At 52.5% G+C, this 27,004-nt stretch overlaps 3 protein-coding genes across 5 annotated transcripts in view; 2 read left to right on the top strand and 1 right to left on the bottom strand.

Annotated features, from left to right (window-relative positions):
• Dennd3 (DENN domain containing 3) overlaps window positions 1–16,821 on the top strand; it is a 48,116-nt gene extending 31,295 nt beyond the window's left edge. For all 3 annotated transcript variants that reach the window (XM_051202683.1, XM_051202684.1, XM_051202685.1), the window contains 10 exons: window positions 1,113–1,372; window positions 2,718–2,888; window positions 3,761–3,890; window positions 7,746–7,853; window positions 9,796–9,935; window positions 10,462–10,619; window positions 12,430–12,563; window positions 13,785–13,900; window positions 13,983–14,120; window positions 15,433–16,821. In XM_051202683.1, coding sequence (XP_051058640.1) covers window positions 1,113–1,372; window positions 2,718–2,888; window positions 3,761–3,890; window positions 7,746–7,853; window positions 9,796–9,935; window positions 10,462–10,619; window positions 12,430–12,563; window positions 13,785–13,900; window positions 13,983–14,120; window positions 15,433–15,633 — 1,556 coding nt within the window. In that variant the 3' untranslated portion in view covers window positions 15,634–16,821. The remainder of the gene's footprint in view (window positions 1–1,112; window positions 1,373–2,717; window positions 2,889–3,760; window positions 3,891–7,745; window positions 7,854–9,795; window positions 9,936–10,461; window positions 10,620–12,429; window positions 12,564–13,784; window positions 13,901–13,982; window positions 14,121–15,432) is intronic.
• Window positions 1–27,004, top strand: part of Psca (prostate stem cell antigen) — a 1,185,392-nt gene that overhangs the window by 125,589 nt on the left and 1,032,799 nt on the right. The gene's annotated exons all lie outside the window — the stretch shown is intronic.
• The window catches only part of Slc45a4 (solute carrier family 45 member 4), a 64,062-nt gene continuing 59,618 nt past the window's right edge, over window positions 22,561–27,004 (bottom strand). Inside the window, exon 8 of the mRNA XM_051202686.1 lies at window positions 22,561–24,384. Within this exon, the coding sequence (XP_051058643.1) occupies window positions 24,019–24,384 (366 nt within the window). The 3' untranslated portion in view covers window positions 22,561–24,018. The remainder of the gene's footprint in view (window positions 24,385–27,004) is intronic.

Below are 27,004 nucleotides of genomic sequence, written 5' to 3'. Positions count from 1 at the left end.
GGCTGTGAGGGGCTGTTCCCTGTGTTAGGGAGGCTGTGAGGGGCTGTTCCCTGTGTTAGGAGGCTGTGAGGGGCTGTTCCCTGTGTTAGGAGGCTGTGAAGGGCTGTTCCTGTGTTATGGAGGCTGTGAGGGGCTGTTCCCTATGTTAGGAGGCTGTGAGGGGCTGTTCCCTGTGTTAGGAGGCTGTGAGGGGCTGTTCCCTGTGTTAGGGAGGCTGTGAGGGGCTGTTCCCTATGTTAGGAGGCTGTGAGGGGCTGTCCCTGTGTTAGGGAGGCTGAGGGGCCCGTTCCCTGTGTTAGGGAGGCTGTGAGGGGCATTTTGCCCGGGTGTTGAGGAATGAGGTGGGATTTTCTGGTGTGGTGGTTAGGATGAGTCTGCATGCAGGCACATAACCATGTGGCCTGCTTCGCAGGGAGGCTGTGCTTCGCAGGGCCAGAGTGTGGGGTGTGAAAGGGAGCAGGGGGCAGTCTGGGGGAACTTGAGGTCTGGTATGGTTGAACAGTCTGGAAAGGTTTGGGTGAGGAGCTTGTGCTTCAGGAAAGCAATTGTGGAGGCCGAGGCAAGCAGCCCAGTAGTGGGGTGGTGACAGCCGCTGTGTGTGGCTCGTGTAGAAGGGAGGCCCAGGGACATTACAGGACACAGAGCAGCAGGTGGGCGCCAGCACGTGGAGAGGGAGGAGCTAGAGCCGACAGGCCTTAGAAGCTGAGTGAGGACGAGGGAGGGCTGTATCCCAGAAGAAAGCTCTTTAAAAGCCAGGTGTAGTGGATCATGCTGTGAATCCCAGTGTGGGAGACTAAGTCAGCAGGAGTTCCAGGCCAGCCTCAAAAACAGTACAACTTTGTCTCCAAAAAAGGAAAAAAAATGTGTCCTTGTGGCAGTTAGTGTGACTACCTGTGATAGGTCAGATGACCATTCCTCTGTGGGCTAGAAGGGGCAGATGGCCTCTACCTAAATCTTCTGCCCTACAAACTGGGGCAGGCAAAGGCTCTCAGCTAAACTGTCCATACAGAGCCCTCGGCACTGGTGCCACCTGCTGCCTAACTTGGGTAGTGCATGCTTCCTTAAAGGCCCTTGTACGGGAGGCCTGATGAAATTTCTCTCCTTACACCCAGGACACGAGAAACAGATCGACCCCGAAACATTCAGAGATTTCTACACTTGCTGGAAGGAGACAGAAGCAGAGGCACAAGAGGTGAGCCTGCCTGCACTGCTGATGGACCATCTGGATAAGAATGAGTGTGTGTACAAACTGTCAAGCTCCGTGAAGACCAACCGTGGAGTCGGCAAGATTGCCATGACCCAGAAACGTCTGTTCCTGCTCCCTGAGGGGCGGCCGGGCTATGTGGAGATCGCCACCTTCAGGAACATAGAGGTGAGGCTTTCCTGGTGCCAGATGCAGAGCGTAACCATCCCCTAGGCTGCCTGCCCTCTGGCACCTTGGGAGTTATGTGCCTCCCTGTACCCACCCTTCAGGTAAGGGTGGTGTGGCGCCCCCGGGGCTGTGTGTGGGGGCATGTGAGGGGCAGCACCCCTCACCTGATTCCTCTGTAGTAACAATGTACGGAGGTGCAAGGTAGGGCTGGCTGTGGCTTTATCACCAGAAATGTGAGGACAGGAATGAATTCACCTAAGCGACAGCTAAATGCTGACCACTGAGCCACCATGTCCCATGTGTCTACTTGTGTTTCTGAGCACATGCTATTTAGTGTTTGTTTTCATATTATATTTGTTTTTTGAGACAGGGTCTTATTATGTAGCCCAGGACGGCTTTGAACTTGAAATCTTCCTGCCTCAGCTTCCCGAACGTTGGGATTATAGAGGCATGAACTACTACATACCATGCCACATTTTATTTTACTTTGTTTTTAAGATTTATTTATTAAATATACAGTGTTCTGCCTGCTGGGAATTGAATGCCTCTTGAAGAGCAGCCAGTGTTTTTAACCTCTAAGCCGCTCTGCGGCCCAGCTGGCTTTATTTATTTATTTATTTATTTATTTATTTATTTATTTATCGAGACAGAGTCTCTCTTTGGAATCTTGGATGTCCTGGAACTATGCGGTGCTCCCAGAGAGCCCCCTATTCTGCTTTGGAGTGTTGGGATTAGAGGCATATGCGCCCGTGCCCAGGATGTGAGGAGCTCTTGAGTCAGGTGTACTGGTGTGTGTCGTTAATCCCAGCACGCATGACTCAGGCAGGAATTCTGCAAGTTCCAGGCCAGTGTGGGCAGCAGTGAAAGACCCTGCCTTAAAAGAAGAAAGAGAGCTGGGTGGTGGTGCACGCCTCTAATCCCAGCACTCTGGAGGCAGAGGCAGGTAGATTGCTGAGTTCAAAGCCAGCCTGGTCTACACAGTGAGTTCCAGGACAGCCAGGGCCTCCCTGAGAAACCCTGCTTCAAAAAACCAAACCAAACCAACAACAAAAACAAGCGAAGAAGCAGGTCTAAATTGGGACCCTGAGGATGTTATTTTGCGCCTTACATTTAGAATTACTGTCCCAAACTTAAGGTCTAGGAGAGGTGAGTTGGGGGTGTCATGTGTTCTCAACTACTGAGAGGTCACAGCAGGAAGAAGGCCAGCAGCTGTGGTCCCTGCATGCTTTGCTGGCTCACGTGCCCCACATGTGGTCACACCTACCCTCCACAGTGCCTGCGGGCCACCAGCCGAGTCTTCCCTGCCTCTACATGTCCTCCTCCCCCCGCCCCCCCCCCCCCGCAGGAAGTTAGAAACACCACAGTGGCGTTTCTCCTCCTGAAGATACCCACCTTAAAGATCAAGACGGTGGCCAGGAAGGAAGTCTTTGAGGCCAACCTGAAGTCTGAATGTGACCTCTGGCACCTGATGGTGAAGGAGATGTGGGCCGGGAAGAAGCTGGCGGATGAGCACAAGGTCTGAGGTGGGGGTGGTCCTGTGGGCACGGGTGGCTGCAGGTCCTGAAGGGGGCATCCAGAGCTTGCAGCTCAGACCTGGCACCAGTGGGCAGGGCTGCTGTGGCCCTGTGACCCCACCTGAGGCCATGGGGTCAGTGTGTGGGGGAGCACATGAAGGTTTTCCCTTGTGCACCCTCCTAGTGAATGGTGGGCAGGGTTGGGGGAGGCGTTCATATCATCTCAATGGCAAGCCAGGTATGGTAGCATGTACATGTGATCCCAGTGCTCAAGAGGCTAAGCTAAGAAGGTCTGGAGTTCAAGGCCGGCCTGGTCTACAGGGCAAGATCATGTCTCAATCACATAACCAAACTAAAACAGTGGACCAGAGCCATGATCAGGACTCACACAGAGGGGTTGGTCATAAGGGTATATGGAGATCTGTAGCCTCACCAGTCACCAGAGAAATACCTTAGAGGCAACAGGCTGGCTGGTGGCAGGGGGTGGGAACCACCACTTGTGATGGGCTATTCCCTGTTGGGAGTGGACTCCATTCGCTCTTAAGATTTTGTATTCCATGATCTCTGGCCTTAGCCATTCACTTCTACACCCACTGCGCCGTGCAGATTAGCGGGACGGTCCCCAAGCCTGTCACTGGGGACAGTCTCAGCGTTGCTGTGGTTGGAGCAGGGGAGAGGAGTCACAAATTCCTCAGAGAAGGAAATGTGGATCCAGAAGTCAATCATCAGAGCTCATCATAACTCAGAGCTAACGGTTACGGGACAGGAACTCCTCAGCCACTCACTCTCCTCTGAGAAGTGCTGTTTTCCTCAGTGAGGCACAATCAAGGCACTCAGGGTTTGGACTGGGTTGACACACCTGCCTCTGTCCTAGGACCCGCAGTACGTCCAGCAAGCGCTGACCAATGTCCTGCTTATGGATGCCGTGGTTGGCACCCTGCAGTCACCTAATGCCATCTACGCGGCCTCCAAGCTGGCCTACTTTGACAAGATGAGGAATGAAAGTGAGTTCTGTGCGAGGCCATGCCTGCCCATCATAAGCATCCCCCCTGAGCTTTTCTTCTGGTTGGCCTGCCCCAGTCAGAACCCACCCAGCTTTCTTGTTCTCCTATGTTTATGGAATCTTTTTTTTGGGGGGGGTAGGGTCTTGCTGTGTAGCCCACCAGAACTCAACTCAAAAACTCATAATCCTCTTGCCGTCTCCTAAGTACTGAGATTACACACCTGGCTGTAATTAGCTGTTTAATTTGGTGTGTGCGCGCATGCGCGCGCGTGTGTGCATGAGTGCCTGTGTGTGTGTTCTGAGAGAGAGAGAGAGAGAGAGAGAGAAAGGGAGGGAGGGAGGGAGGAGAGGTGGGTACATATGCCATGTCATGTCTGGAGATCAGGACAACTTGCTGGGATCAGTTCCCTCTTACAATGTTGGTCTCAGATTATCAAGTTTGGGGGTGAAATGCCTAAACACTGAGCAATCTCACTGGCCCTAACTTGTTTTGAGTATCACTATTATTCTGTTTGGTTTCTTTCTTTTCTTTTCTTTTTTTTTTTCTTCTGTTTGAGACAGGGAGTGTTCTAGGATAGGCTACCCTGGAACTCAGTATATAGTGCATGCTGGCCTTGAACTCACAGTTCTGCCCGCCCCAGTGAGTGTTAGGATTATAAGTGCTTTTAGGATTTTTTTTTTTTTTTAAATATTACACAATGGCTTTCGTCTTCATTGAACCTTGGGTCTTGTGGCTCCTCCTCGTCACAGCGTATGGCTCCTCTTTTCTGTTCTGGGTGGTGTCCATCTTACAGTGTACACTGCATGTCCTGACTAACTACAGAATATTCTGTCTGGTTCAGCAGACTAGAAATGTTGGCAGGCCATTGAGTAACTAACAGTCGTTCTGGTCAATGTTGAGGATGCGTCAGAACCACGGCTACTGGATATCCACGGCCTGTCTGCACGTGGGTAGCCTGTTGACCGATGGATTGGGCACCACATGAGACAAAAGTGGCCCCAAATAGCGTATTTGTTTCTCTTCCTTTTCCCTCCTCCTTTCTTTGAGACTGTCTCGTGTAGCTCAGACTAGTCTTGAACGGTCTCCACCTGACTTTAACTCTGATCCCTCTGCCTCCTCCTCCTAAGTGCCAGCATAACAGGAGTGTGCCCCGGTGCCCAGCATCTCTTTATCTTTAATTTGGCCAGTTTCCCGGGACAGAAATTTCCAGCCTCCTTCCTGCCCGTTTGTTTGGCTCTCACATTCTGAAGCCGTACAGAGGCCACTATTTCAGGTCTAGGGCCAGTGGGGTAAGGAGATGTCCCGTGCCTATTCAGCTTCTGCTTTGTTTCCGTTTTAAACGTCTTCCTGCACTTCCTCATACTGGAAGTAGGGAACAGAATGAGGCCACAGAGAATGTGTGGAGTTAAAACAATAGGAAGTTCACTTTGGAACACAGGTTGGTGAAGTCGAACCCTGCAAACGCCATGCAGGCCCCGTTGGTACTGAGATGCCCCTCTCACGCTGGGCCTGTTAACATGTGGCTTATTCGCAGAGCTGTGCCACCCTTCCTGTGAGGGCTCTGAGACACTCACTCTGCAAGAGGGATTCCCACACCTGCTTAGTGTCACCCGTGTTCTTGGCCACTCGTTCACTATGCCTGTGACCTCGTCTGTCCTGGGTGTTTCCCATACTCGGGCTCCCTCCTGGCTCCATCTTTTCACCCCGGGCAGCGTTTCCTCAGTTCCTTTATGAGCTGGCTTGTGCTGGCATTTCACGCCTTTAAGGGAGTTGTGCTCTGCATGCCGTGTGTGGTGCGCACATCTATCTGTGAGGGTGCGTGTACACGTGTTGTGCATGCCATGGCGTGCGTGTGCTGGTTGGAGGACAACCTCAGGTATCAGTCTTCACCTTCCACCTTGCTTCAGATGCGGCCCTCCGTTTTTGTTATTTATGGCTGTGTACATTGGGCTAGCTTCTGGGGAGGAGGGTCTCCTGTCTTTGCCCTGTGTCTGGCTGTAGGAATACTGGGATTGCAGAAGCACGCCCTTGTGCCCAGCTTTCCACAGCTTCTCATTCTTGTACAGCAAGCACAAACCCACTGAGCTGTCTCCCAGTCCTTCATTTCTTTAATGGCTACCACACTGTGTTGGCAGTACATTTTCTATGCCCCTTCTTCTGTAGTGGACCTTGAAGTTGGAGCCACCTTTGTCTGTGGACTTTGACTGCTGTGAATGTCTGTGTAGGTTCCTGTCATCTCTCCTGGGTATGCAGTCAGGTTATAAAAACAGCTGTCCAAGAGTTAGGAAGCACGCCAAGCTGTGTGCTTTTACTCACTTCAGCAAAGCTTTATCTTCCCCTTTGTAACAGCTGTCACTGACTGTGTGGCCCTGACACTTTCTGGTCATAGAACCCAGCCAGGAGGCTCAGTTGCCCCATGTTGCCTGGAGACCCACTGAGCCCTCCAGGAGCTCTGTCGGACAGTCCTGGGTCTCAACAGAAACTGCTCTTTTCCTCATCTGGGAATAAAATCAAATAAACACTGCCCTTCAGCTGTTTACAGGACTCTAAACGAGGGCCTTCTCATCGCCACAAGTTTATGGAACAGCATTCTAGATCCTCTGTAAACAGTTTACAGAGCTGCCATGGTAACACCCAGCACATGCTCTGTCACCATCACCTTGTCCCCTGTGGCACAGGAGGCGCCATCTGAGCTCAGGTCACAGCATGCCGAGCTCCTAATGCTGGTTTAAGAAATCCAGAAATACCTTCTAGTGCGTGGCTTACTAAAGTCAAGCCACGAGACGTGAGATCCCAAGCTTGACTCAGACGCACTGAGTCTACTTGTGTTGGAAGGTCTCAAAAATACACAAAACAAGAGGAGAAAGCCGGGCAGCAGGTGGAGGGGCAGAGGCTCCCGTCATCACTTCATGCACTGCGGGAGCTCAGGACTCTTACTTGTTTCTTTTGAAAAGTGAGGCCAACAGCAGTCTCATCCGATGTGAGGCGTGATGGGGGTGGAGTGGGAGAAGCCCCAGCAAGTCCTTAAGGCGTGGTCTTCACTGCAGTGCAGGCGGTCCATGGGGGTGGGAGGCCAGGGGGCAACCCAAGGAGTTAGTGGGAGAGCCCCTCAACATGGCAGGTGGTCCCAGGAACCCCCAGGGAAGGTGGCTTTTGCTTCGCTTAGAAACACAAGTTGGACGTGCAGAAAGATGCAAGGACCACCATGCTTCTCCTGGTACCATCAGCAGAGTCTTAGTCATGGGCCTGGGCAGAAGAAAGTGTGACCCAGGGCTGGAAACATGGCTCAGTCCCTGGGATCCACATGGAGAGAAGTGACTCACATTAGCTGTCCTCTGTTCTGTGGTACACATAAAGTGTTTAAAAATACTAAAAGAATGTGTCATATACACAATGACATACTGTTCAACCAGGAAAAATATTGCCTTCTTGGCCCTGCTCCCCATCAGGGATGAGGGCAGAGGGCGCCTTGGACAGTACTATCCCTAATGCTAGTTTCTAAAAGCACCCCCTTCATGCCACGTGTGGTGTGTGTGTGTGTGTGTGTGTGTGTGTGTGTGTGCGTGCGTGCTCATTTTTTCTTTTGTGGTTTGTTTGTTTGGTTTTTTGGTTTTTCAAGATGGGGTTTCTCTGTATGGCTTTGGAGCCTGTCTTGGAACTCTGTAGATAGACCAGGTTGGCCTCAAACTCACGGAGATCCACCTGCCTCTGCCTCCCAAGTGCAGGGATTAAAGGTGTGCGCACCAACGCCCGGCTGGTGTGTGTTGTAACCATAAATTCCTAATAGGAGAGCTGTGTGAGTTGGATGCCACTGCTGTTATGCTCTGGTAACCGAACTCATGTGCTTGTGTTTAGCGCCCATGGCAGTCCCAAAGACAACCTCAGAGACTCTGAAACACAAGATTAACCCTTCGGCAGGAGAGACTGCTCCCCAAGCTGTTGATGTCTTGCTGTATACGCCAGGTAAGGCGACCTCTCACTGCTTTTGGCTGTGATGAGCTTAGGTTTGGGTTGGAGGCCAAATGGTAGCAGTGCAGGGAAAGCCCCCCCCCCACAATGGAAACAGGGAGGGTGTCTTCTGTGTGTAGGACAGAATCCTGAGCCACAAGGGCAAAGGTGGCAAGGCCACTCTGCTCACTTGGGCTTGTGGCACCCTATACGTGGGCAACAGCTTTTCTGGGGACCCAGAGTACTCACCCCCTGCCTTCTGCCGTGTGTGTGACATTTTAGGTATTGTCAGGTGTGTCAGTTCTTTGGTTGAGGAGGCTGCTACTGGCAAATCATTGTGTGACCGGGGGTAGTGAGGAAGCCTCGCTGGAACCCTTCCTACTTCAATCAGGCACCACACCAGCTCTGAGGGGATAATGAGAACAGTACTTACAGGACTCCCACAGCAGCACACCCAACAGCATGGGCATGACTGGCAAACCCCAAATCCCTAAGCACTGAAGGACTCATGGGTTTCACTGCATTAAGGGTTTCTGGGCTGGTGAGGTAGCTCAGTGGGTAAGGGTCCTTGCTTGGTAATAATCCTGACGATCTGAGTTTGAACCCTGGAACCCACATAGTGGAAGGAGAGACTGACTCCCCAAAGTTGTCCTCTGATACCCATTTCTATGCATGCATGCATGTATGCAAACACACACACACACACACACACACACACACACACACACACACACACAAATAATAGTTTTTTTTCCCATGAAGTTACAATCCGAGGAGGATTTCAGCGACTGTGTAACATGTGATCCTCTGTCCAGCTTGGTCCTACAGCCCTTGAGCCCCAATAAACAAACAAAGACATATTATTTATGAAAGTGTTGGCTGGTGACGAGGGCTTCTTATTGGCTAGTGCTGTCTTAATTACTAACCCATTTATATTGATCTAAGTATTTCCATGTGGTCTCGTGTTACCGGAGAAGGGTCCGGATCCCTAACTCCTCCTTCCATCCACTACATGGTGACTGCTAAGCGTCTCTGTATAGGGTGATTTCCTGTTTGTCCCTGCTTATATTCTGTTTCTGCCCAGCTATGTCACTTCCTGTCTGACCAATCAGCCAATCATTAACCAATAAGAGAAACGTATATACAGAAAGACTTCCCCTGTCAGGACTGGGCTGGCAAGTATGTTCCTAGCATGACGACATCATTAGGGGCTCCCATCCAGCCACCCGGAGCTAGACATTCCAGTATTGCCAAGAGACACATTCCTCATGAAAGAGGCCACTGCGGAGCTGACACCGTTGGCCTCATGACCAGTTAGGAGAATGCCAGTAGAGCCATTCTCAAAACCAGAGTCATGGTGACGCCGGCCTGTACTCCTAGCTGCACGAGAAGCTGAGATAGGACGACACTAGCCTGGGAAACGCACCAAGACCTCATCTCTGCAAGCAAAGAAAAATATCCTTCAGAGAGCTCAAACTAATTAAAATACATACCAGGCTGGATGGGCTGAGGCAGGGGGATAATCACAAGTTCAAAGCCAACATGAGCTACACGAGACCCCATCTTAAAATACCGTCAGTAAATAAACTGACACCAACCGCTGCACGAGGGTGACACCCTGGAGCAAAGTGGCTGTGCTCCGTGAGCTTTGGGTAGGTGTGGAAACCGGTGGGGGCACCACATGTTGGTTTCTCCCGTTGGCCGTCTTCCTCTCATGCCTACGGCTCACGAGCCATACTGCCTGCGTCCCAACTCCACACAGTCCCGGGTGTCCCTTCTAAGAGCTCACGAGACCTAGACTCCCCAGGGAGGGTGGGGGTCTGTCATCTCCAAACGCCTGCTCTCTTCACTGCACTGGTGTGTCTGTGGGTGTCTGGAAGATAGCTGGGGTAGGAGGCAGCCCCCCCCCCCAACTGATCGGACAGACTTAAAGCTTTGGGGCTTCTTTGCTCTTTAGGGCGCCTTGACCCTGCAGAGAAGGTTGAAGATGCACACCCCAAGTTGTGGTGCGCCCTGAGTGAAGGCAAAGTGGTGGTGTTTGATGCTTCCTCCTGGACCGTCCACCAGCACCGCTTTAAAGTGGGTGCCGCTAAAGTGGTGAGTCCGGCACCTTTAACCCAGTGCAGCGTTCAGAGAGACTCAACAGACAGCCCGTGCCCAGCAGCACTGAGTCCTGACTTTGAGAAGCTAGAGCCCCTGAGAACATGCCATCTGCAGAGGCCTCGGTGGCTTGATTGGCCATTCCTACCATCCGTATTCATCACTGCAAATGTAGCCATCTGCTAAAACGTGTCTTTACCCCCAAATCAATGCTCATGGTGCCTCTGTGGCGCTCCAGACCCAGTGGGAATGCCAGGGCCAGTGTGTGTGTCCCTGCTGCTCCTCACAGCTGACACTGTGGGCCACCATCCTTCCCTGCTTATTCCCTGCCATGGTTTATTCCTCTGTGCTCTCGATAGGGCACCTTTACATGGGGACCCATATGACTTGCAAGCCCCCCGCCCCCCCCCCCCCCCCCCCCGCAGGATCAGCGCTTCATACTTGCTGACTTGGGGCTGTTGCTAACTGGACAGACAGACTGGACCTGGTCTGCACACTCACCCTTCCTTCTTGGTCCCTTTAGAACTGTATGGTGATGGCAGAGCACAGCCAGGTGTGGGTGGGCTCCGAGGACTCTGTCATCTACATCATCAATGTCCACAGCATGTCCTGCAACAAACAGCTCACGGATCACCGTGCTGCGGTCACTGGCTTGGTGGTGCAGAATGGAAAAAAGCCCAGGTACCGGGGCCCAATGGGGTAGGAGAGAGACAAGCCTGGCTCCCAGGGGTGTGGAAGATAAGGGGTCCCCGGGCCTCCTGGGCCTGGCCAGGCAAGAAATATCTGGAAGGAGAGTAGGCAGAAGACGTGTGTGGTGTGGTTCTGCACGTGGGTAAAAAAAGAGGAGTCTCTTGAGACCACAAAAGCAGCATGGTGACCATTGGCTCTTGGCCTTACAGTCAAGAGTACTTAGACCAGCCCATGCTTTTGGCAAAAACTGGAAAGGGCTCACCCCTCTGAAGTGCATGCTTGGCTGGTTTTCTCATTTTTCCAGACATCAGAAGTTTGGCTTTGTATGAGAGAGCACCTAAGTTCTTGATGTTGACTAGCTCTAAAATGCCACTGTGTGGCATCCCTTCCTCAAGCCCCCAGAGTCACTAGCAGGCCATCTGTCTGTCTACAGGCTGATGGGGACACTTTCCCCTGCTGAGTCTGTAAGCTAGTGCTGTGAGTGTCCTGGGGTGGGTCTGGAGCCCTGGCTGTCTTCATTTTCAAACCCATCCAGCTTGCTTCAGGGGCTTCCCCCTGCCTGCCAAAGGTGTGCATGGCAGGCAGCTCTGGATGCTGGCTCCGCTGGGGGGTGAATAGGCAAGAGTCACCCTGCCACATGTGGACCTCACCTCACCCATGTGTTCCTGCCTCTATGACCCCCAATTCTATGGCCAAGTCATCATGGGAGAGATTTTACCCATAAAACTCAAAGGATCCTGGTCAGTGTGAGTGTACAGGGAGGGCATAGGGTGCTGCCCAGGACACGGATGGGGACTGGGGTATGGCCTTCAGGCTGAGGCTTCCCTCCCTCATCTACTCTCTCTACAATGGAGCCAGCATCAGAAAGCAGGTTTGGGAAAGCCATGCAGGTCACCCACTCCAAGGCCACCTACTTCCTGGCTTGCTTGTCCATGTCACATCCTGATGGACACCCCCCCTCCGCCCCCGCATACTGGTCTCCTAAAGCCACCTTGATGGAAAGCCACAGCAGTAGGGTAGGACGCCTTCTCTGGTCTCCCCAGATACGAAGGTTGCCTTGGTGTCTCCTGGCCGGTACATACGTTATTCGCACCTCATCTTACCACAGCCTTCCACAGTGTGTGGCCATCTCTGGGCTCACACTTCCCATCTGTAAAGGCATCAATGCTATTGGACCAGGACCTACTGTAATGACGGTGTGTCGGCTTGGCTCTGTCTGCAGAGACCCCGTGTCTAAGTCAGGCCAGATTCCGAGGTGCTGGGTGCGAGGGTTCCACTGTGTCGTTTTTCAGGGACACAGTGCAAGCCATGGTAGCAGCTTATGTCACACCGTCTTTACTTCAAGAACACCAACATCCAAGTGAGCCAGCCGTTTTCCCCACCGTGGCCTGCAGTGAGGTCAGGCCTGACAGAGCGATCCCCAGGGAAGACTCAAGAGCGAGGCGGGGTCTTCTTGCTCTGTGGGGCAGCCCCAGTTCTGGCAATGTCTGCCTATGCTGGTCCCTGAAACAGTGGCAGAGGTGCTTCTCTTCCCCCAGGCTGGACGTTTAGTGCTTCCCTGATACTGTCAGGAGCTGGGAAAGTGCAGGAGCCTTGGGTAGTACTGGCCATTGCCCACCCCAACTCGCTACCGTGGAAGAGCACCCGTGGGTGCTGGTGAGCCTGCCCTCCCTGGTCCCTCTGAGCTGGACAGCTCTGCTTGGGGCTTGGTGCAGGTAAAGGTGACACCAGGACTGTTCTCTGATAACCCTGTTCTATTGCTGGTGTGTCTCATTTACTTACCGCTATCTCCGTCCCTCAGTGAGGTCTACTCCTGTAGCCTGGATGGGACGGTCCTGGCATGGAATGTCAGCACACTGCGAGTGACCAGCCGGTTCCAGCTGCCATGTGGTGACCTCATGTCCATCAGCCTGCACAGTGACCGCCTGTGGTGTTGTGAGTGTTCACGCCACCGGCCAGTGAGCCTGGCGCCCTGATCCTTTCCTTTCATTGTGTGTATCTCCAGCTTTAAGTAGTTCCTCCTGTCCCAGCAACCACGCTGCCCCGGTAGCTTGGCTTGCTACTCTCCAGGCTTCCTCTCCGTTCCCCGACAGGCTGGTGGATAGCTGCCATCCTGTTACATGCCTGCCACTCCCCAGCTCCTTTTTGGTTACCTGCTCTGGGGGAGGGGGGAGAGGCGGGGGCAAGCCTGGCCCAGTGACCCTGGGTTGCCCTGTGCATCCTCTTCTGGGGGTTCTGAGTGAGTGCCACACCTGCCTCTGAGGGGAAGCCTGGCCAGGCTGTGCTAGGGCCGTCTTTATCATTCCTAGCCCTTCCCTGGGACCCCAGTGTCTAGAGCTGAGTTAGTCTGCCAAGGGGTAATGGGAGGGGCAGATTCTAGGCTGGTGGCCCATGTTCTAGGATGTTTCAGAACATCCTGGGGTGCAGGAGTTGTCTGTAGTGTGGGGCCTACCCGCAAGCAGGTATGAGGCTCTTTGATGCTGTCAGCAATGCGCTTGGGCCTGCGTGCACACAGGTCTGCATGCTCTTCCTCGCCCTCTCTTCCTCCTCTGTTTCCGTCTCTGTCTGCTTCCCCAGGGTCCCATGCAGACAACACTGTTTCTCATCTTAAACTTGTGATCTCTCTGCCTCCAACTCCAGTGCTGGGATCACAGAGTGTCACCACACCCAGACTGCTGGCCTGCTCTCTTGTCCCTCGTCACCTGCCTACTGCTGTCCTTGCTGAGTATTTTAATTCAGCTCCACCTTCTCTCCTCTCTTTTCAGCTTCCCTTTCCGCTTCCCTATTGCGTGGGTGCTCTTAGGGGTGGTGCCGCGTGGCCTCACATCACGGGGCGGTCAGCAGTCCTTCAAAATTAAGAAAACTTACTTTGCCAGGACTCCTATCATTCCTGGTGAGTCCTGCCACCCAGGCTTCTCTCTGCTTGCTGTGCTCCAGAGTATCTCCCAGGCCTGGGCTTGGGCTCCTGATCACTATGAAGTGACGATGAGGGAATGGGAGGTCCCCGTCTGTGTTAGAGCATCTCACGGGAACTGTGAATCAGGTCATGGCAGACCCCGGCTGCGAGTCCTAGGTAGCGGGGCCCCTGCATCTCTTGGGTGTTCCCTCTTCCTCCTCGTCTCTGCCCATCCATCCTCCTGCTTCTTCCTCCCACAGGTACAGGCCACAACCTCGTGGTGGTGACAATGCAGGGTTTTCATCGTCATGAGCTGAAGATCAACGACTCCAACAAGGCACCCATCTCCTTCCTGGCCTTTCAACTTCTGCCTGAGGTACTCCGGGCTTGTGTGCTGAAGTCCAGGCCTGGGCTGTCTTGGTCACAGTGCCATTGTCCCACGGTAATTTCTATCCCAGAAGGAGCAGCTGTGGGCGGCTTGTGCAGGGTGCAGTGACCTGTATGTCTGGAGCCTGAGGGACCTGGGCCAGCCTCCTCGGAAGACCCACTTGCAAGACTGCACTGAGATTAGCTGCATGATCCGCGTGAAGAGGCAGGTGAGGTCAAAGTGTCTAGCTGCCTGAGAACGTCCCCTCAGGCTCCTCTGGCCTTGTCCCTATTGCTCTGTCTCCTCTTCCAACCCCCCCCCCACTTACTGGACACAAGTGGAATACAAGGTGGGTTCTGATGCAGACTGCCATATCTCCCAGGCTTCTCAGTGCTTAGTCGGGACCGGCAGCTTTACTCCCCGCCAGAGCTGGAGGCCGAGGCAGTGGACACCCGCCTTCTGCCCAGCTCCCTGTGCTTGCTCACCCTGGCTTGTGGATATACCTCTCCCATCTGACTTAGTCCTCCTGTGGCATCTGTGTGTCTCCTAAGGGCCCAGCCCACCGAAGCCTGGCCACATCTCACCCAGGTCTCTATTTCCAAACCACCTCCGATTCTCAAAGGACATGAGTTTATGGGAGACACTACTCCACTCAGTAAAGTACAGCCACACCGTCCACAACCCCAGGGTTCCAGCTCACTCTGTCCCTGACTCAAAAGGGCCCAGGCCTCACCTGAGTAGATGGACTCGGGTCCTAGCCAGTCCTCCACCACTGCAGCGAAGGCCTGAAGCAAAGAGCTTGGGAAGGTTTCTGTGGCTGTCTTGCAGTTTCTAGTTCATGGCCAGCAGACCCAGAGGAACACTGGGTGAGTGCTTGTGGGAGAAGGCTGCTCAGGTCCTGGCCAGGAAGCAAACAGCAAGAAAGTTCTGGAATCCTAAAAGTCCCTTTTAGGGCACCTTCACTGACCACAAACCTCCAACAAAGCCCCACCTCCTGCAGGGTTTAGCATGCTCCAGGAGAGCCAAGCTGGGGTACTGGAGAAGGCTCATTCCCAACTGTAGGGTTGAGGCTGTGAATGTGGCCACCCTGCAGCCCCCCCTTTCCTCTGTAAGATACAGTAGCGGGACAGACCAAGAGTAGACAGACCTGTCCCCAAAGGCAGAAATTGTAATGAAAAAGAGGTGACAGGTCCAAGCCCTGCCTAACATATGGCAAGGAAATTATACGGGTGTGGTCCCGTTTTACGGAAGCTTGACTGGTGAGTCACTGTTCTCCAGTGCATGACCTCAATGTGACCTCACATACTCACCCCTCACAATTATAACTGAGGTTGACTTCAGCAGATCTCAAGTCCGGGAGACGGTGTTGGCTATGGCCGCACTGTCCCCTGGGCTTCCAGGCCTGAGGTGAGGCCTCCATGGCCTGAAGGTCTAGGCCCACAGGTAGCCCGGTCCCTGGGCTGGCGCGAAGGACATGAGTTTGGGGGTGCATTTGTCCCAGAGCGCTCAGCTTCAAGGAGTCTCCCTGCTTTTTCCTACAGATCTGGGTGGGTGGCAGGGGGCTGTCGCAGGGGAAACTGAGAGGGAAAATCTTTGTGATGGACGCGGAGAAGATGGCGGTGGAAAAGGAGCTGGTGGCACACTCAGACACTGTGAAGACTCTGTGCTCTGCTGAGGACCGCTACGTGCTGAGTGGAGCCGGCCACGAGGAGGGCAAGATCGCCATCTGGAAAGTCGAGTGAAAGCTGCGTACCGAACCAGTCCTTCCTCATGAGAGGATGCCTCTCACCGCACGGCTGTGTCAGCGGCCAGGGCCTGTCACCTGCTCCCAAGAGTCTTCACCTCCAACTGCTCTATCTATCTTATTGCTGATAACCTCCACTGTGAAGGTACCCTGTCCTATTACCTAGAAACTTCCGGAATCCACAACCGGGAGCCAGCATCAAGGCTGCCATTTAGCTGTGTCACACGGGACCTGTAGTCTTCTTCATGCGCTCTCCGTTTGTTTACTCTGCAAACACCTGGGCTTCAGTGGCATGGCAATGGCTGGCATGTGGTGGTCATCCACAGAGCCTTGCAGGTTTCCATTGACTTCCTGCTTCCAGAAAGGCTTCTGAGTATTTGAGGGTAAACACTGACAGAACCGGCTGGCACTGGCCAGGCTGTCCTCCTCTTGAGCAGGTGACCGAGGCCTGCCCCAGGGAGGGGACAGTGCTGCTCAGATTTATCTGCAGAAACTGGGCAGCTGAGTGGCGCTGTTTGCATTAAGATGCAAATGACTGCAGGCACATGCGTGCATACCTGCCTCACTGGCTCACGATGGCCTGCACTTTGTATGTCTCCTGCGTGTGCAGAGTGTCTCTACTGAACCGTGGGCAGCCTTCTGCACAGAGACCTCTGCAAGTGCTCACCACACCACTCCAATTTCATTCTGCAAGTGTTCTGTGCGGTGGGTTTCGGTGTGGATGCTGGGCAGACAGGGTATGCTGTCCCTGTGTATTGTACGGTGAGTGTTGCGTGCAGCTCTCTGGATCACCCGCACCATGGTACAGGCAGTCACAGAGAGGTTGCCAATGGCCTGTATCTGCCTCCGAGAATAGGCCAGGGTCCAGGTGTACTTGAGTTGATGCCAGTGAAGATGTGGGTCTAGACTTGGAGGGTGTGTGTTGGTTCCCTTGAGGTGTGGCTCCCTTAAACATAATGCAGAGGACCCCCTCAGAGCCACACCCCTCCCTAGAGTCTGTGCTCCCTGAGGGGTGTCCCAAATGTCCAGAAAGACTATGTCACCAGCAGTCAAGGGCACAGGCTCAACCCATCTCTGTAAATACCGGGAGCCTGGTATAAAATTCGATCATAAATGGAGTCTAAGTTATTTAAACCAGGTGTTTATAGCATGTGGAGTAATATAATAAATCCTTTTTGTTAATAAATGCTGCTTGCTTTATTTGGCTGCTGTAAGCTGGTAGAAAGGTCTTGAGACTAGAAGTCTGTTTTCTTTCTTTTTTCTTTGCAAGGCTTGAGATGGAACCGGAACCTCTTCCTGCCAAACAAGGGTTCTAGTACTGAGCCACACCTCTAGTTTGGGAGGTGTCTTGAGTGCTGGGGTGACTGGCGTGCCAACCACACCCGGCAGACTTTGCAAGACTGTTTTTAATTTCTCTGTTCATTCTAAGCAGCAATCAAGGTGTTCCAACTCTGACTTCATCTCCCCCATTTGCGATAATTCCTAAGGTCTCATGGAATAACCCACTGGTACAAAGAGCTTGGGGGGACAGCCATTTATGTCAAGAGGAGAAGCAGCGAACAGTGGTGGGTACTGGCACCAAGTGGGCTGGAGGACAGCTCCTGGGGTGTGGCCCCTGGCAATGTCCTGAGGCAGTCACATGAAGGTGGGTGGGGCAAAGACAGGAAGGGCTGCTACAGGCTGGGAAGTGTGAAGAGGCAGGGAGGTGTCTTCACCAGAGCTCTAGAGGGGCTGTGGCCCTGCTGCGCACTGATCCCAGACTTACGCACAGCTATGTATGGCTAAGTGGCTTCTGCTGCCTCAGTCCTCCGGCTGTGGCCACTTTCGACAGTGGCCATGGACACTTACATGGCTGCTGCTTAATGAACATGTTGGTGCTTGCAAGCTGTAAGGACACCTTGTGTCTGGTCATAAAACCTCTGAGACCAGAAACACAGCAGAGCATCTCCTCACCCACCAGAAGCAGAGGGTCCTGGCTACAGTATTGAGCACAGGGAAGGTGACATCCAAGATGTCAGTGCTCTCCATTTCCAAGAAGTCAGGCAGCTTTTGGAGAGGCCCTCAAGTTAGCCTTGCTCTACAGGAGCTGCGGCTGGTTTCTGGCTTTTTAACAAGGTTCTGAAGGCTGGGGGCTAGCCTGGGCTGATACAGGGGACAGTCAGAATATCATAGTAATAAGGAGGGGTAAACTCACCCTGACGGTGAAGAGCATGTCTCCCTGGCTCTAGATCTTTCCTTGAAAGTTAATCCCAGCACTCAGGAGGCAGAAGGATCTCTGAGTTCCAGGAAAGTTACACAGAGAAACCCTGTCTCAAAGAACCAACCCCCCTCCCAAAAAAAAAGAAAGAAAAAGGGCAAAGATGTGTTCTGTGGCTGTGGGTCCTCGGGGTGTGCCTGCTATGGCTCTGCAGGGTTTGATGGTGGTCAGTCAAGGGTGGGTGGCTGCTGGCCAGCTCAAACAAGGGGAGCAGGATGGGTGTAGTCAAGTGTGGATCACTCACACATCTCCATGCAGATGGTGACAAAACAAAATGCTTACAAAATTACCACCAGGCTGGGCAGTGGGGCGCATGCCTTTAATCCCAGTGCTTGGGAGGCAGAGGCAGGTGGATCTTTGAGTCTGGGGCCAGCCTGGTCTACGTAGCAGTTCCAGGACAGCCAGGGCTACACAGAGAAACTTACCTTGGGGGGTGGGGAGACCTACCAGGCACAGTGGTGCATGCCAGTACTCTAGAAGCTGAGACTGGAGGATCATAAGTTCAAGTGTAGCCTGGGTTCAAAGCCAACCTGGACAATTTGGTGGGGGGGGGCGGTGAAGAGGGGCTGGGGGTACAGCTCTGTGTTGATATTAGTCATGTTTTTTGTTGTTGTGACAAATACCTACCAAAAGCAACTTAAGGAAGGGTTCATTTTAGCTTACAGTTTGAGGGGACAGTCCATCCTAGTAGGGAGGGTGTGGTGGCAGGGGAGTGAGACAGATAATCACATTACATCCACAGGCAGGGAACAGAGTCAGGTGAACGCTCTTGCTCAGCTGGGACCCCAAGTCATGGGATGCTGACGCTTGTATCACATTATCTACAATCTCCAATTAAAGGAGACTGCACAACAGCCTGAGTCCCCTTCTGGGACCGACATGTGGAAGGACACGATGACTCCTACCTCCTGAATGTCATCCTATGTTGTCTACCAGGGATGTGGTATGTCAAAACATGGCTGAGGTAAAAGGGCAAAGAATGGCATAAAACACCACACACACACCATGCTCATGACCAACTAACTGCCAACTTGGAAAGTGAGACTGACCCCAGGACTCAGTCAGGGGTCAGGAGCTCAAGGTTGGTTATCCACAGCCTCAAAAAGACATGTATTTAGTAAGATTAGATATGTTAATAGAGACATGGGAAAAAAGTAGCAGAGGGACAAATAGAGACTGTGGCATCTTTCTTTCAATGATTATGGAACCCTGAGGGTGTCCAAGATCCCACAGCAGCAGCATAGAGGGGAAGATCAGGGAGCTACAGCAGATGTTAGGCAACACAGTTAGGAAAGGTCCGAATCCCACAGAACATCCGTCTGACCACACAGTTACATGTCCAAATCCCACAGAACATGCCCTCTGACCACACGGTTTACATGTCCGAACCCCACAGAACATGCCCTCTGACCACACAGAGTTAAGAAAGGTTTGCGTCTATAGAACACACTCTGACCACAGGATTTAATTAGAAGCCACTGCACTTGGTTTATGTGATGCTGGAGTTGGAGCCCAAGGCTTTGTTCATAGCAGGAAAGCCCTACAGCAACGGAGCTACATCCCAGATGGAGTCATGGTGTTTTAAAGTGTCTGCAAGCCTACAAGGGAGGGACGCTTCCTCTGATACACAGAGTACCTACTAGCAACACACATGACAAATAATAGCAAGGTTCACCGCTTTCCCCCAAAATGGACAACAGGTAGGGAAGCTGCTCTCTCCTCTCCTAGGCAACACTATGTGAATGCTCAGCTTTTGCCCTAGGCAAGAACAGAAAGCATACAAAGACTGGACTGGCTGGCTAGGTGTGGTGTTTCATGCTTACAATCTTATTATCTGGGAGACCCAGGCAGGAGGATTGCCAGGTGCTTGAGACCAACCCAAAGCTGTAATATGAAATTCTGCTCCTGCCTCAAAAAAAACAAACACACAAAACCAAAGGAAACACAATGGCTGGAGAGATGGCTCAGTGGTTAAAAGCACTGGCTGCCCTTCTAGAGGATCCCAGCACCCACATGGTAGCTCACAACTGGCTGTCACTCCAGTCCCACCACCAGGCACAGGCCCAACCTCCTCACCTCTAGTCACCTCTAGTGACTCTGAGGACCTGGGCCATGCTTGCATGCACTGGCCACAGCCAGGAGGAGCATTCTGCCTCCCCCTGGGCACAACAGGCTCCAAGAGAGCAGCTGCCTGAAAATGACAGGCCCACACTATCACCTGCAATGATAATGTTTATTGAGTCAACCACAGCATTAACAGAGCAATAGAGGCACTAGCCTGGCTGGAAATAGTCAGGACATACACACCAAACTGTGTACAGGGACCAGTGGCCCGGCATGTGACAGAGAACAGACAAAGCCCCCGGACTCTGGACAGAGCAGACTAAACATCCACCTAATAAAAAACAAAGCCATGTGTGATATAGTACTCTCTATGTTTCCTCATAAAACATAGCATCATGTGTTTTAACACACACTTCACCATTGCTACAGTCAGCAAGAGCGATTACAGTGCTCCAACTTAATAAGTTGATAACAGTTGTCCTGTTTCCAGTTCACAAAGGAACTAAATCGTCTTGTTCCCAGGTACCTGGGGGAGCGCCCCTGTGCCAAGGCCTTCCTGCCACACACATCCCAGCACAGGGCCTTTGGCAGGCACTGGGGGTGGGGGTGGGGCTCCCAGAGTATGCTTAGCTCTCCCGGAGGCTCAAGGGTGGCCATTCAAGTGGCCATCCATCTCAGGCTTTAGCCTATGATGGCTGTGTTGGCTTTTTATGAGGTGGTGACGAGAGCTGCTGAGTGCGTATCCCCCGCCTGCCATGTAAGAGTCAGTTCAGGCTGCTGTGCTGGGCAGTCCCCAGGCATTCTCGGAAGCACTGCTTTCTAGCTCACATGCACAGGGGTGAGCCCATTTTGGGTGATGGCCATTGGAGGACCACCCGCCTGTGGCTTCACCTGCACACTCCAGGTGTTGTTTGGTGGCCGAAGAGAGGCATTTTGGTGCATGTGAAGCTGATGGGTGTCCAGTCTCAGCAGATGGTATTTCACAACACTGACCTGTGACAAACGTGGCCATGGCTGTTGCACACTGACCACCAGCCACAAAAGAGCCATCCACTCCAGGGTTGCACAAGCCAGTGGCACCAGGTGGCGGCGGCGGCTGCCGCCAGTGGGGCCACAGCACCTATGATATCCTAACTATTTCAGGAGGCTACCAATAAGGTCCTGTGCTCTCCCTCCCAACTTTCCCCAAACCAGCCCTCACAGGGCCCTGAGGATCTCAAGCGTGGGAGTCTGAGGGCTGCAGGCCTGTCAGTGGCACTGGATGTTCCAGCCAAGACCTTAGGCTAAGAACAACGTCCCACAGCTAGCTAGCTTTCTAGATAGCGGGGAGTGCCGCCAGCTGCCCTGCTCCCAGCCAAAAGCAGGCGTGGACCCCTTTCTACCATCTCAAACTCTTGCACAGGCAAACCTGGACCACACATCTTGAGAGGCATCTCCTAAAATAACTGTTGCAGTTGACTTTCCCAGGCAACGAAGCAGGGTTCTGGTCACCATCGCTCCCTTCTATTAGTAACCTGCATGCTAGGTTGACAGCCCAGGTCAGAAAACAGAAATGCCTGGGTTTGTCTGAGCAACACAGACTGGTGTCACACTGTGAGGCCAGCCCTTCTCCCTCTGCCTCTTTAACACACATGCAACCCTTGGGTCTCAGCCCAAGGCCCCTGGCCCTGACCAGACTCACAGACAGCAGGCTTTTGGTGCAAGCATCTAACAGGCTTGGGTCTTTAAAACAACCAACGTGCAGTCTGACCTGAAAGCAATAAGCAGTCACGCTTCTAGCTAACTGTCCTTTCAGGGTGTCAATATTTTACCAGTGGCTCTGCCAAGGCCTGTGACATTACCACGAAGTGTCCTTGTATTACTTCAGATCATGGTGAGTGGAGGCTAGCGTCTGAGGGCTGGCGATCCTTATCTATTCCTCCTGCCGGTCTGGTCTCTGCTGCAACATCCAGTGTAAGTGTGGCCTGAGCCTCTGGGTGGGGAGGTGGTGGGGGTGGGCGCTCTGGGTAGCATGCAGTCTCCTGAGACCCACACTTGGTATGAGGATTCCAGATTTTGGTTGGGCCAGGTTTTGCCCATTTAGCACTCCGGCCTCCCTCTGTCCTCCTATGGCAAGGCAGAAAGTCAGGGTGGGTACATGACAGCAGAGGCTGTGGTCCTTATCACAGACCAGAACTCTCAGGAGGGAGGGACACCCTCTTAAGCCACCAGTGGCAACTAAGTTGCACGGGAGTGGCCTGCCAAGGGCACTGACTGGAGAGAGGAGTATAGCATGCTTGCTTCCCCAGAGGGACAGAACACCCAGCTGATGGGACTTGGCTGGCTGGAGGGCTCAGTGTGGGGACTGTGCTTGGTAGTTCAACTTATCCCATCCAGACTGGAGACTTGCGATTTTATTCTCATTTGGCAACACAGAAAGCACTGGAAGGCAGAACCTGACCTCTGTAGGACTAGGCTTGAGGTAGGACCCAGGCCAAGTAAAAGGTACCCCTGAGCACACACACCTTTGCTTCCCAGACACAAAACACACTACAAACTACAAAGCGCCACCGAGTGTGGGAGTGTGGGAAGACAAGAGGCCTGCCAAGAACGTTAAACACAGCATTCCTTTGAATACACAGAAAATTCAAGTAATTTTATTTAAAAACGGCTTACTTTCATCTTGAAATATATATGGATATATATTTTCGTTAGAATGCTCATATTGCAGCATGATTCTCATGCACTGTAGAGTACTTTGTGTAAAAATGCCAATCGAGGCAGCAAGGGCACGGGATTGACTTCATCTGGTTACCATCCAGGGAGGCCCTCCCCTCTCCTGAGCGCAGACTGTTGAGTTTTTAACAGAGATCGTGGTTTGAAAAGTATTTTCCCACAGCTGCAGCATCTGAGGAGCCTGCTTCCCTGAGGCCCGGAGTTTTGCTTATGTGCAGAAGTCAGAAACTGCACCAGGTTCTTGGGTCACCGGCCCTCCTGCCCAGGCAGATACTTGCTTCTCTTTGCCTTCATTCCCATTCCCATGGCCAACAGCAGGAGCAGGTGATGAGGTCACAAGATTTCAGTTAGGTTCCAGCGAGGACCAATGTCACCAATATGGCAGGGAGGTAGGCCTCCGCACCCTCACGCGCCCTGCTTCCCACACTCTCGAGGTAGCCTTGCAGCAGGACTCAGCAGGAACTACTGCTCGCCTGGAGCTCTGCGCCTGGATTCCCGATCAAAGGTGTAGAGACAAGCTGAAGTGTCACAAAGAGCCAGCAGCTGCCCTGTGGTCGCCTCTGGGAGGACCCTGTGGGTAGGGACTGGACACAGGCAAACTCACACGCGAGCACACAGGAGGCATGCTGTGAGTTCACGTTCAGCATTCCTGGTCTGTGCTGTCCCTGGGTGGGATGTCTGGAGGCTGCCCCGGGGAATGGCTGCCTTACGCTCAAGCGGTTCTGGGACCCTTCCCCAGCTTTGGTGTGTGGTCTCAGTCACTGACAGTTGTGCACAGGACTGTGGACCCAATTCGCCAGAGATGCTGTTCTAAGAAAACCACAGTTGTGAAAAAGAAAATACCGTTTCTAAAATAAACAGAGGAAAATGCTCCAAGGCACTGCAGTGCCAGCACGGTGCTGAGGCGCCCCGAGGACACCTGCTGGGCAATCTGAGCGCTGCACTGCTGTCTTCAGATGACACCTGCCAAGGGAGTCGGAGTTTCTGCACTTTTAATAATTACTGTTTTAGAAATGCAGGCCCTTTACATTTTCTAAATTGCTTATTGACTATGCTGTGAATGTTTCACAATTTAAAACATGCAGAATGGAATACCCGCAGAATGAAAGACAGCTGAAATTAAGTATTTTTTTTTCTTCAATAAAAAGATTTCAAATGATTTTTTTTTTTTCAATTGTGGGAAAGGTAATTAGTGTGATATTTTTGCCTAATAGCTCAAACCTACCCTACACCTAACACCTACTGAACTTGACCTGCGCTCTGGGAAGGAACTTCAGCTCGCACAGTGTCGGCAAGCACAGCCCCCAGTCCACCCTGCCCTCTGGCGTGGAATGTGCCAGCTGGGGCTCACACCATGGACTCTGTCTCCACCGGCCCCCGAGGGCCCCCCTTCCGAGACAGCTTCAGTACAGTGGGCTTCTCGCTGCCTGCTCCGCCCTCGCCTTCACCAGTGGGCCCCGAGGACAGGCCTTTCTGCTCCTCCTTGGCCTCCTCTGACACCTCGGGGTAGATCACCAGGAATGTGGCTGTCAGGAAGCCCAGGAAAGAGCCCACTGAGGCCACCACAGGGATGACATGGACAGTCCCTACAGCGTCGACCACGCCCCCAATGGCAGATGCAACCAGGATCTGGGAGATGTAGACCTGACAGGACAGGATGGCGCAGTCAATGCCAAATCCACGCTTGGAGTTGCCTGGACTGTGGTGGACGTACTGCAAGAGAAGGGATACAGGCGTGAGGGACGCAGGCTTCACCTATATACCAGGGCTATGGACACTGCCTGCAGTCGAGGCAAGACCCTCGAAGGCAGCCACCCAGCTGGGTCCTACCTGGCACGGGCAGGCAAGAGAGAGAGAAAATTCTGGCTCACAGGGGGACACAGAAGCAATTCTGCATCCTAATCAGGGTTTGACTCCCCGGAACACTGCCTCCAGCCCCAAGGAAGAGAGGCAGGGCAGACACAGGAATGTCTACCTCACCCCGATGATCTCCTTGGGGAGCAGGAAGCTCAAGTCATTCCCATGCATGTGGCTCAGGTGACAGAACAGGAACACTGGGCAGTTTTGTTTGTTCATGTTTCTGGAACATGATACAATAGCATGCCTGTGCACTGCGTGGCCAGGTTCACCCCAAGTCTCCAAATGAGATGTCGTCCTTGAGATATGGAGGCCAATCTACCCAGCAGATAGAAAGCACACTCAGATTTTAGGCTTGAGTATACCACAGTCAGAGAGAGAGAGAGAGATTGTAAACACACCTCCCAGGAACCAGAAAGACAACAGACAGACCCCACCTTACCCAACGGACACAGTGAGGCCACATTTCACAAGATATAGGACATGCTGGGCCACAGCCTGAGTGATCAGTTAATGTAAGGAGTGAGATCATACACATGTACGTTCTCTGACTTTGATTATTACAAACCAATCCACCATGACCATCATCAAAACCGCCTAAATCTCACAAAAATCAACCAACGTACTTCCAAATAATCTTTGGGTTCAAAATAGAAATCAAGACATAAACCATAAAAAAATCTCCGTGTGAGCTGAGGGACAGAGGCAGGTGAGTTCAAGGTCAGTCTGATCTGCAGTGAATTTCAGGATAGCCAGGGCTACACAGAGAAACCTTATCTTAAAAAACAACAACAAAAACAAACAAACAAAAAAGAAAAAGAAAGAAAAAGAGAAAAGAAGAGAAAAAGCACACCCACACCCACACCTGGAGACATAGGCCAAGATCAGGTGTTTTGTCTTCTAACCCTCTCTACCTCCTTCTCTGAGAAAGGGCTGCTCACCCAGGGACCTTCTGTCTCTGCCCACTTACTTGGCACTGGGTTATAATTATATGTACATGTTACCATACCCAGGGCCTTACACAGGTGCTGGGGAATCTGAAATCAGGTCCTTATACTTGGACACCAACTTTATCCACTAATCTATATCTCCCTGAGACCTTAGAAAGATCTTTACAGACAGAGAGGGGGGGAGGGAGGGGGGAGTAGCTAGGTGTGGTTGCACACATGGAGGCAGGTGGATCGTTTTAAGTTCCAGGCCAGTCAGGGATGCTGACTATTAAGTCCCTGTCTCAAAAACAAGCAGTAACTTGTTTCTCTAGATGTATGTGGCAGTCTGTGTCTGTAATCCTATCACTCACTGGGGGAGACGATAGGATTTCTGTGAGTTGGGGGCCAGGCTGGGCTACAATGGGACAGCTGGAGTGACCCTGAATCATAGCTGAGGAGTGCATGCCGCTGGACGTCAAGACTTACTACAGACCTGCTTTAAAGAGGAATGCATAACATCTGTCCAAGGACGGAGAGACCCGCCAGTCGCATAGCACATGCACACACGTGGCCATTGGGCAACAATAAAGATAGGACGGGAGGCCCTGGGTTCCAAGAACACCCACTTAGGGGAAGAATGTCAAGAGACTATAATCCACAATCCACTACCTCAGGCCACAGAGGCCTGGGACCAGCGGTAAGCCCTGCCATGTTACTCAAGGCACACAAAACGGTGGACCTGAAGATGCCAGTCTTGTTGCAGGGAGGTCAGATGCAAGTGCAAGGGAGAACACACAGGGCAGCAGAGGGAGAAGGGGCTTGTAGACTCTGTCCCCATCTTTCCTGGTCTGGGCGGTTCTGTATGACACACTTCTGAAATGCCGTTAAGTAGCTCAGCCTCGACAGTTATGAAACCTGCAGAGTTTATCTACAAAACACCATCACCTTGATTAGGAGTGGGTGTGGCGTGTACCTATGGAGCAAATTAACTTTGCTTTAATTAGTAATGGGATTAAAGTTATATGCCACTATGCCCAGCTGCTTGCTTGCTTGCTTGCTTTTTTAATATACTTTTTTAAAATCAGGGTCATAAATAAGTAGACCAGGCTAGCCTTGAACTTGCTGAGGAGGATCTGGAAGTCCTGATCCTCTGGCCTTCCCCTCCCTAGTGCTAGGTATGTAACTGCTCCATTACACCTAGTTCCAAACCTCAGATGCAGTGGCTAACAGAGTAACTCTTCAAATGCTGCAAGAGGAGGACACTGAGGCCAGCTGCTAGAGCTGGGCCCAACCAACCAGTGAGCTAGTGGGGGATGTGATGGTGACGGGCATGGGGCAGGGCAGCCTCTTGTTCCTAGGAGCTGTGATAGCTCCTAGGACATGGGTGGCCAGAGAAGACCCTGTGGCCAAGGAATGACTAGGAGAGCAGAAGATGCTGCCTTCATCAGAAGGGAAGATAGAGGGAATGGCGGCAGGGCACTGAGCACAGGATGTGGGCCCCATGGTCTGAAAACTAACCAGATCTAAGGTCCAGCAGGGCTATGAGG

Source organism: Phodopus roborovskii, unplaced genomic scaffold (genome assembly GCF_943737965.1).
Source record: "Phodopus roborovskii unplaced genomic scaffold, PHOROB, whole genome shotgun sequence".
In the NCBI taxonomy this organism is placed as follows: Eukaryota; Metazoa; Chordata; class Mammalia; order Rodentia; family Cricetidae; genus Phodopus; species Phodopus roborovskii.
The sequence above is the reverse complement of the archived record's forward strand: the minus strand, read 5'-3'. Positions and strand labels throughout refer to the sequence as shown.